The sequence below is a fragment of the Micropterus dolomieu genome, linkage group LG02 (assembly GCF_021292245.1).
Source record: "Micropterus dolomieu isolate WLL.071019.BEF.003 ecotype Adirondacks linkage group LG02, ASM2129224v1, whole genome shotgun sequence".
NCBI classification, from domain to species: Eukaryota; Metazoa; Chordata; class Actinopteri; order Centrarchiformes; family Centrarchidae; genus Micropterus; species Micropterus dolomieu.
In genome coordinates this window covers 18089399-18100601 of record NC_060151.1, presented here as the reverse complement: position 1 = coordinate 18100601, position 11203 = coordinate 18089399, and the positions used below count along the sequence as shown (strand labels likewise).

Genomic DNA, 11203 nt, shown 5'->3' with positions numbered 1-11203 from the left:
TGTCAAAAATGTGATTTTCAGAAAAATTCAAAATGGCGGAAAAATCCTTGAGGCTTTTTTGTAGAGCACATTGAGCTGCACCTGTGTGAGAAATTTTAAGTAAATCGGACTTACGGTGCAAGGGGCGTGGCCTTTCAAAATTTGCATTTTTAGGCCTTAATTATAGCGCCACCATGTGTCTGATTGGGTTCATATTTCTATGGAAGCTGATGCACACCATTTCCAGTTATTCTCCCAAGTTTCATGTTTCTAGCTCATTCCATCTCACGGGAATTTGAGCCAGCACGGCAGACAATAAATAATAATAATAACTAAAACACACAAACATAGAAGGGTTCTACCGCTATGCGGTATGAACCCTAAATATAGTTATTTATATACGTATATACATACATGTATGGACCAAAACATTCTGCAGTGCATTTTTTGAATTTGCATCTGGGGTGAATGTAACCAGCAGCAACCAGATGATAACATGATTTCATCTTCACAGTCCGACACCCGGGAAACCACCTACTCTTATTATTATTATATTATAGGAGATGATAGAATAGTCTAAATGTGTGTGCTTCGGTTAAAGAGATCCAGCAATTTGGGTAATTTCATAGTTTTCCTAAAACTAATAATATGATATATCATTTTTATATTTTTATAAAATCACTAAAATCCGTTTGTTTGACAACATTTAGATTTAACTGTAGGTAACCATAGCAACAGCAGCTGCACCTGCACTTCAGGCAATTTCTCTCTGGTTGTAAAACTGAATATAGCTCAACATTAACGCTAAACTCAACTCACTCTCAAGAAAAGAAAAATGGAACAAGTGGCTGACCGATGGACAGTTTGGTTTCGAGTAAGTAAAACTATATAATACTGCACTTTCAGAGTTATCCTGACATGAAATAAGTTAGCTAATTAAGTTAGCGTCAGCTAAGTTAGTTAGCCTAATTAACTCAGAGCTGAGCAAACTGGGAAACCTGCCATGTCATTAGCATTCATAAAGTTGTTACTACAAATGGAAATTTGTTAATAATTTCAGAATTTGCACATTTCCACAGCACTTTGTGTTTATTATTTTCAGACTGCTGAGGTTGCATACTTTTGAAATGCTCTGCCACACACAAAAAACATATTGAGCCTGAATTTATCTTCGTCTGAGGGCTGCTTACCAAAAAACAAATCCTCTTACTGTGTAGCTCTTTTGTCTGTTGATGCAGTTTTGATTCTGTATCAGCTGCTGCTACTAAGGCACACTGACATAGCATTTCACTTTAAAGGTTCAGTGTGTAAGATTTAGTGACATCTAGCGGTGAGGTTGTGAATTGCACCTAACTGTCTTGTCTACTGCTCCCCCTCCTCCCCTTTCAAGGAGCTTAGGATAGCTACAGTGGCTGACACAGGACAAAAGTTGTCGTCTTCTGAGACAAAAGAGAGTAATCAGTCAAGATATGTGGTTTCTTTAGGTAGATTAGAAGATAAAACCATGCTATCATCTGGTTGTTTACATTCACCCCAGATGAAAATTTAAAAAATGCCCTGCGGAATGTTCTTGGTGTATACCTGTATGTATAATTTTAGGCTATATAAATAACTGTATATATTATTTTATTTTATATGTTACCCCATTTTAATCATAGACTCTATATAAAAATATTTTAATATACACTTAATTATATGTTGTGAGTGTAGCATGAAGGAACTACAGATTTTGTTTCGATGAGCAGCCTTGTGCTTTATAATGAAAAATAAACAACCCTGTACCTTGTACCTTGATTTATTAAGAAATTACTTAAGTATTCAGTAAAACCATATGTTATTGCGACTTGGCCACTGACAGAAACACCGTCACTGTTTCTGCACCACAGTCCATTCTAAACCACATATTGAATGAAGTTTATACAAACACTGACAATGGAAACATGTTAATTCTCTGTAGCAATGTATCTTATTGCATTTGTGTTACTAGATCCTCTGAAATATTACACACTGAACCTTTAATAAGGTAAAAGGGCTGAGAAAGAAAACATGGTGCTGTCTGGAGACACTTTTAACTTGTGATGCACATAGTGAGTCAGATTCAGAACAGCAGATTATGTTTTACATGTTCAGAAAATCAGAATTATATAATTCAGAAACTGTTTGATTGTTTTTGATTAAACTGTAGGTAACCATGGCAACAGCACCTGCACTTCAGGCCATTTCTCTCTGGGTTGTAAACATGAACCTAGCTCAACAACGCTAAGTTAAACTCACATTCAAAGAAGCTTTTATCATTGCTAAAGCCTAAAGCATGCTGGGAGATGTGGTTGGAAGCAGTAAGTGAATGAATTGTGAAGAGCAGTTGTAGCTGTGTTTTCTAATCACTTGGATGAGTCCTGATCTCTGCGTTGTTTGTGATGTGGCAACAGTCCTATCTCTGTCATTTTGCATTGTTAATCCATGGGCATTTAAAATATCTGCCTCTCTTTATAGGAAGCTGTCAGGAATAGATAACCAGTAGCATCTGTTTTACTTGAGTTGCCCACTCTACTGAATCATCTGCAGTCAGAACACAAGAGATTTATTTTGTCTCTCTGCAAAATCTTGGCACTGCCATGATATATTTTCACAGTACCCTATCCTATCAGGTTATTCATTCATGCAGCTTCTCTAATGTGCTTTGTGTGTTTATGTAGATTCATTAGTGTAAGCTTGATATGAAAGAGAATGTTTGTGTGTGTGTGTGTGTGTTTGTGTGTATAAAAAAAGATATGTGTTTGTGTTTTTTTCCAAGATATTGTTGCACTTACACTTACTCTACCTGTTCACTTACAGAGCTTTATTGAAAAGCCTCTGAGACAGGAGGTGGCAGCAGCGCCGAAGTCGCGCTTTATTCTGCTCCACTACAGTGTGCCGAAAACTCTGTGGGACTGGCTAATTCTTTTTAGCACTTTCTACCTGGCTGTCACCGTGCCCTACAACGTCAGCTTCACGACCACTGATCACACCGCTATAGATGCACCCTTGACTGTCATCACAGACATTGTAGTGGAATTGCTCTTTATTGCAGGTGAGTGTTGAAAGGTGTTACTGTGAAAGACATGGCCTCCTGATTTTTAAGTTCTTGTGCTGTAGCACAACTAATTACTGATCTGAATTATAATAATATTGTGGTGCTTTCAAAAAGTCATTAACATGACTAAAGCTGGTACACTACCCTGTTGCTATTCCATGTTATTCTTTTATATTTTCAGTGTGAATGACAAACATCAACACATACAAGTGACCCAGTAGGATTGAATCTGAGCTTGAGACATTTGTCATTTCTCCTCACTGTTCTCCGATCTGTTTCATTGTATTTGTCTTTTAATCACGGGGGGGAAAACTTACCTTTAACCTCTGTATTTCCAGACATTGTGCTGAACTTCTGCACCACCTATGTGGACAAGTCAGGGAAGGTTGTGTATGACCCGCGCTCCATTTGCATTCACTACGTCACCACCTGGTTCTTTGTGGACCTGGTTGCAGCCCTGCCCATTGACCTGCTGTATGCTGTGCACATCCCAGTGGTGAGTACAACTAGATGATAATATGTTCACCCGTCTTTTTTTCACTGCCCTCTGCAACAGCTGATGACTTATAAAACATAGCAACTTCCAGACTCCAGATATGTATAGCGGGTGAGAGAGAGTACGTACCTTGTATTACACAAAGCTGCTGCTGCCTGTCTGTGTGACAAGTACTCCCAAAATTGTGATTTGTTTGAACAAAACAAGTGGCTGCTGTGAAGTATATACAGTCAAAGTGTGTTTCAAAACAGGGCAGAGGGATTTGCTTTCTTTCTCCTTTTCTCACTATGCCCCCCATACTTGCCTCTCCTCTTCAGAGCTCCTTCGTCCACCTGCTCAAGACTATACGCCTGCTACATTTCCTACGCCTGTTTCAGAAATTGGAACGCTACTCTCAGTACAGCGCCTTGGTGCTGATCTTACTAATGTCAGTCTTTACTCTGCTGGCACACTGGATGGCCTGTATCTGGTACGTGATTGGACGTATGGAGATGGCAAACGAAAAGACTTGGCACAACGGTAAGTCTGATTGAAGCTGTTGAAGTATGAATGTCAGGTTTGGTGTTTCATGCTGCAAGGATTTCTCTGTAAAGGATAAATGAAGTAACAGTTCAAGCAGAACTACCAGAACCATGTGCCATCATGTGTACATTGTCTTCACTGTGCCTTCTGACAGGAAATAAATGCACAGTGCTGACTATCCAGACTTGATTCAGTTACCATACGTGAAAAATCTAACAAATAACACCACAGACTAGATTCAACCAATACAGCGAGGAGACATTTATTGTGTCCCCCCTCATGAGATGGTGGCAAACACCATACTCTGGCACTTGAATGAGGAGTGTCTTAAATATATATATATATATATAATGGCTGCAAGAAAACAACACAAAATGTCTTGTTTGTGTGTTAAAACATGGAGTACAATAAAAACCCAAAATGAAACATCTGAAGCCTGTCGCAGCAGCTGTATGTAAGTTCAAACTTAACCTAGTTAGAACATAAATTAATATGAAGTTGTGATTTATGCATTACTAGAATAAAAGTGGTTGCACCACAGAGATAAGTTACAACATAATTCTATGTAACAACTAAATAGTTACACAGGCCCCAACGTAGGAGTAAATCATAAAATGTCACAGAATTAAACTCACTAATGGTAAACAGCCATTTTTCTGCTACAAGTTACAAACTAATTAGCAGTTACTAAATATCTAGTGTCAACTTCATGCCCTAACTTAGGAGAGAACTTACACACAGCTGGTGCAACCCAGTGCTGGTCCAGTCGCCTATGCAATGTGTTTGTGTGTGTGTGATTGTATACTTTTGTGTCAGTATATTATATGTGTCTATAGGGAGGTTAGATCATAACTTAATAATAATTAATACTCCTGACACAGCTGAAAATCTCTTTCTGACACACACAAACAAACAGACCCAAACATAGACTGTTGCCTTTAGGTCAGGTATCTACCACACAGACACATAAGTAACATGAACCATTATTGTCTCATCTTTTACCTCCTCCTTCAAGGGTGGCTCTTTAAACTGAGCAAACAGCGGGAAATGCCCTTCTTCAACAGCACGACGGGGGGCCTATCGGGGGGCCCATCGATGTACAGCTCCTACATCGCTGCCCTTTATTTTTCCCTCAGCAGCCTGACCAGTGTGGGCTTTGGCAATATCAGTGCCAACACCCCTGCTGAGAAGATCTTCTGCATCTGCACCATGTTTGTTGGCGGTATGTCTGACACCAGGGTACACTGTCCCTCTGGCGCAACAGGGCCTCTGTTCAGCACACCAGTGCACAATTCAGCAGGAAGTGGGTTGGATGGCCTTTAAGATTCAGTTTGATGCCGGCTTTACATACCAGTAAACTAAAGTGTTTTAGCTAGGCAATTATTAGTGCAACAACCCAGAGGATAATTACTGTGTTCATTTTTATTCATGTCAGAACAAAGCTGTAAATTACTGTGGCCCCTGTGTGGATCATTAAGTAAATAAACAGTAACAAGTCTAGTTAATTGGGTAGTGATCAATATAAAACTATATTTAATTTTTAAGCAGAAAGAGTTTGAAAGTAAAGAGAAGTCATTTTTCTCTCGTTGCCAGTTCAAACTGTAATAACCTAAAAACATGTTTCCCAAACTTAGGGTTAGGACCCAAAATGAGTAAAATGCATAACAATGTTGCAACATGTAAATACAGGTATGTGAATAAGCATTCTTCTTTGCTGCTCTGGTCTGTTCAGCTCAGATGCTGAGTGAGGTTTTCTCTCTCACCTCTCCCTAACCTGATCTGCTGACATTCATACAGAATTTCTATGTGCGTAGTCTGTAATCTGTCACTGTCGATCCTATGATGTCCAAACAAAAGTACAAGGACAAGTTTATTAAAGTTGGCTTTATTATAGCCATTCAGAAGAGAGAGATGCCTCAGTGTGTAAAATGTGGGGAAGTGCTCAGTAATGAAAGTTTTAAAACGAATAAATTGCACAGGCAAATGTTCCAAATGAAACATTTGCAGTATTGGGGAACGTTCAGACATTTTTCACTGCCCTTGATGATGTGTTGGTTCAATTAGGCACCACATACTTATGTGAATCTGGCATTTTGACTTTAGCATCCCTTGACAAACAAATACAGGAACAAACTAAATGCTCGGTATGACCTCAGAACAACACTTTGAAAAACCGAGCCCAGAGTATACCCAGCTGGCTGAAAACTTTAACCATTTTCAGGTTGGCATCATTTAAAAAGACATGTTGGTGCTGAGGGATGATGGGAGTTAAGAAAGGGGTGAGACACAGAAAGGAAAATTATTGTTTTTCTTTACTTTTATGAAAAAATAAAAACATTTTATATGCATTTTTAATTCATGGTTTGTCCTTTATCCATTGTTTATAAACGTAGATGTTACAGCAATTCATACAGCAGTATTTTTGTAAATTTGGGTCCCAGGGAGATACTAGATTTCTCTTTTGGGTCTTGAGCTGAAAACGTTTGGGAACCAGTGGCCTAAAATAAACAGCATTCAGAATAAAACTATATCTAGAAATATAAATATTCAGCCTTTATAGCAACTTTTATTGTCTTTTATGCTGTTTGTTTCCTTCTCTCACACAGCGCTGATGTACACCCTGGTGTTCGGTAACGTGAACATCATCATCCAGCGTATGTACTCACGCCGTTCTCTCTACGACACAAGCATGAAGGACCTGAAGGATTTCATCCGTCTCCACCATCTGCCTGAGCAGCTCAAAAATCGCATGCTGGAGTACTTCCGGACCACATGGTCTGTCAACAGTGGCATAGATGTCAACGAGGTAGGAATCCCTTTCATTGTTGTTGACATGTCACATTGTGCTGTCTGCCCTAAAGAAACTTCAGGGCAATGTTTAGATGGCATTTGAGCACTGACAGCCATTGTACAGTCCATGATCAATATATGCTGCTGTAACTGTCAATGATCTTTCACAGCACATGGCCAGTTGACATCCTATTGAAATTTAAAAAGGGTAACTGGAGTCCATTCCTTAATTATCAATCAATGTCACAGCTCATTACATCTGTCACACATCCCCAGCTCCTGCACGACTTCCCTGATGAGCTGCAGGCCGACATTGCCATGCATCAGAATAGGGACATCCTCCAGCTGCCGGTCTTTGCGGGGGCCAGTCGTGGCTGCCAGCGCTCACTCTCCCTCCATATAAAATCCTCCTTCTGCATCCCCGGGGAGTACCTCATTCGTCAGGGCGACGTGCTGCATGCCAACTACTATGTCTGCTCCGGGTCTCTGGAGGTGCTGAACGACACCACGGTGCTGGCAACATTAGGTTTGTCTTGTGGTCAAGTGACTTTTTTTTAACCTCATGTTTAAGGTGTTTATGTGGTACACCATGGAGAAAGAACTTTTGTTATTGTTTTGATTTTAGAAGAAGGGAACCTGTTTGGGGCTGACCTGCCTGGACTAGACCAGGTGATTAAGACCAATGCTGATGTGAAAGTGCTGACACACACTCACCTTCAGTATATCAGTCTGCGTCACCTGAAAGAGGTGCTGGGTCTCTACCCTGAGTATGCCAGTATTTTCGTCTCAGGCATAGGCAACCACCTCACCTACAACCTGCGTGAGGGCAGCCAGGACCAGGTACTAAATATACTCTCACACACAGAAAACTGGTGTTGACTTAATGTAGGGTTCCATTTCTCACAACGGTAAACCTGTGACAGGAAACTCTTTCCCCTGATTCCTAACTCGCAACACTTTCATTCAGTATGCTTCAACCTGAGCCGACCAACCCACAAACCTTCATCCAGTGTTTGGGTGTGTCACACCCAAACCCAACAGGAAGCCATTTTGAATTGAATATGAAATCCTTCACCATTTATTTAAAGCCCCCTGCTGTGGTAATTTGCAAAGCTTTTGAGGTTTTGTCAAACGCCGTTGCCATGGCCATGTGCCGATTTTCGATGTTCCAAAATTAAATATATATATATAAATATAAAGCGTATTTATAGATTCAAATAAGTAACTGTATCACCTCGGCCACCCATTGTCAGATCTTTTCCACACTTCATGTCTGATAAGTGCAGTGTCCGATTTTCAAAGCCGTGTCAGCCAGACATCATTAGCAGAAACTTATTAAGATCTAAAAGACACAGTAATCATCAGTGCCTTTAAAAAAAAAAAGGGTAATATTCTACATTGCTCATCAAGCGTTTTACAATGGAAAGGTATTGTTACAAGTAGCATCTAAATGTGTTTTCAACACAAAGTTAACAAGATTCCAATCTTTCAAAATATTTCACTATTCAAGTAATTGTTATTCCAGTATTTCCAAATTGCATTCCTGCTTTAATGTGTTTCCATATCCTCAGGGTTTGACAAACACAAATCAGACACATTGTGTGCAGATCTTAAAGGTCTTCTCACACAGGAAGCGACACTCTGCCTGCGTAGTCGCTTGGCGCTTTTCATGTGAACAGACAGGCAGCCTATTTAACTTAAGTTAAAATTATACCTGATACATCCAGTTTTGCGGGGATGCTCTGCCAAGCAATTGCCCTCCTGTTGATGTCCTGACTATTACTATAGTAAACAGTGATGATTTCTGGAAACTCACAAATGCCGAGGGTCAGTCTCTCCTTCATTAATTTGTGCTGCGTGTCATGTACATAAAAGTTCAAGACAAGTGCAAGACATGAAAGGCGGACATGCTCGTCTCACGCACACGTGCGGGCGTGTGTGTGAGACGAGCATGTCCGAGCATGAATTCCTGTGTGAAAAGGCCCTAATGCTTCGCCGTATCTCCCAGGGGGACCTCCTGGGTCGCCGTGGCCTTCGTGGGCAGAGCTTATCCCCTACAGCCACCCAAGCCTCAACCTTAGCTGAGGGAGAGTCAGGGGCTCAGCAAAAGCCTTCAGGTCTCAGGTATTGTGAAAGCTGTCATCAAATTCAGTTCATAAAACACAAGTAAAGCAATGCAATATGACAACAATGTACCTTAAATAGAACATCTATTTGGTGTTGACAGCACTGTTTGATTCAGTTTGATGGTTCAGTGTGAGTCTGGACTTTGTGGTGGTGCTATATTACATTTCATTATATTAAACAGTGTTTCTAATAATTCTCCCCCCTCAGTTACACCCTCTATAGTTTATGATACAGTACATTGGCTCAGTCTCAACAGCAAACAGAAGAAATACATTTCCCACAAGCAGACTTTTTTTAAACGGTTGTGTTGGATTGCATTACAGTGTAAAGTTTTTTAGATTAATACTCTGTGCATGTCATAAATATTTTTTTTTATTTTATTAGTAATTATCATCACATAATATGCAACATTCTAAGTGTTATGAGTAGCATGGTAGTGTCTTTCCTTCCTCTTAAACACTGTGGTCCCCCCCCTCAAACAACCCTCCTCTACTTCATATCTTTCTTTGTAGATACCCAGTTTCAACCTGATAAACATCTTATTTGGTTTTATATTAACCACAGCTTCATTCCTCTTCACACCTCCCACCAGGGTTGTAGACGTCGAAGTGCATGGAGACATGTTCCATTTGAACGCGGAGCACACCGGGCCTAGAGCCAGTACAGGGGGCAGCACCCAAGGTAGGCTAAACTGCCACCAGCTGTGAGGGGCACCTGAATGCCAGATGGCTTGAGGTGAACTCAGTAGCTCAAATGATGGATACGACAGTGGTGCCCTGTCTCCTTCTGGGGAATTATAAGAGCGCAGAGGAATGAAATAACAGCCAGCTGTTCAAAGAGTCAGAGAACATGTTAAAGGTTCAGTGTGTTAAGTTTTAGTGGCATCTAGTGGTGAGGTTTGCAAATTGCAACCAGTGGCATAGTTACCGTTCCCCCCTCCCTTTCCAAGCTCACAGGAGAAGCTACGATGGCCGACACGTTCTGTCAGCTCTTGTGCTAAATAATACGTGTGGTCCTCCATTTGTCCAAATTTCACTTCTCTCCTACTACTACTTCTTCTTCTTCTTCTTCTCCTCCCCCTCTTCTTTGTACGTAGTGATGAAACGCGCTCTGTAAAGCAGTTTGTCTGTTGGGTAGCGCAACATGGCAACTTCCATGTAAGAGGACCTGCGGAGTATGTAGATAGAAATGGCTTATTCTAAGGTAATAAAAACATAACTGTTCATTATGTAAGGTCTTTATACACCACTGAAAACATAGTTATGGATATTATATTGCCTTATTGACAGTAGATCCTCCTCAATATTACACACTGAACCTTTAAAGGACAAGCAGTGTACAGGTGATCTGACCTGAGCTTTCACTGGTGATCAGTCTGTGATGAATATGCAATGCAGTTCAGTTAAAGTCTGACTCGTTTACTTTACTATAATGAGCGCTCTGGCAATAGAGATGCACAACAGCACACAGTACAGCTTGCTCAGGGCTCAAAGTGTTTCTAAAAACTGTGGAGTAGGATGGACCTCCTGATGATTTTTTTGGTTCGGTCCAACAGCACTTGTCAGCAAAATATCACATGAATATCCACCCCTGATAGACACTGTACATACATGCATGCATGTACACTCACCTAAAGGATTATTAGGAACACCATACTAATACTGTGTTTGACCCCCTTTCGCCTTCAGAACGGCATTGATTCAACAAGGTGCTGAAAGCATTCTTTAGAAATGTTGGCCCATATTGATAGGATAGCATCTTGCAGTTGATGGAGATTTGTGGGATGCACATCCAGGGCACGAAGCTCCCGTTCCACCACATCCCAAAGATGCTCTATTGGGTTGAGATCTGGTGACTGTGGGAGCCATTTTAGTACAGTGAACTCATTGTCATGTTCAAGAAACCAATTTGAAATGATTCGAGCTTTGTGACATGGTGCATTATCCTGCTGGAAGTAGCCATCAGAGGATGGGTACATGGTGGCCATAAAGGGATGGACATGGTCAGAAACAATGCTCAGGTAGGCCGTGGCATTTAAACGATGCCCAATTGGCACTAAGGGGCCTAAAGTGTGCCAAGAAAACATTCCCCACACCATTACACCACCACCACCAGCCCGCACAGTAGTAACAAGGCATGATGGATCCATGTTCTCATTCTGTTTACGCCAAATTCTGACTCTACCATCTGAATGTCTCAACAGAAATCGAGACTCA

The 11203-nt window shown here is 40.7% G+C and overlaps 1 protein-coding gene across 1 annotated transcript; it reads left to right on the top strand.

Annotated features, from left to right (window-relative positions):
• Positions 1–545: 545 nt before the first annotated feature.
• On the top strand, positions 546–11198 carry LOC123967175 (potassium voltage-gated channel subfamily H member 4-like; the record flags this gene model as incomplete). Its single annotated transcript, XM_046043214.1, has 11 exons — positions 546–853; positions 2815–3049; positions 3391–3548; positions 3866–4067; positions 5086–5292; positions 6677–6876; positions 7137–7386; positions 7486–7700; positions 8869–8984; positions 9580–9668; positions 11191–11198. Coding segments are annotated over exons 1-11 (1719 nt in total), but the record flags the coding sequence as incomplete, so codon positions are not given.
• Between the last annotated feature and the right edge of the window lie 5 nt (positions 11199–11203).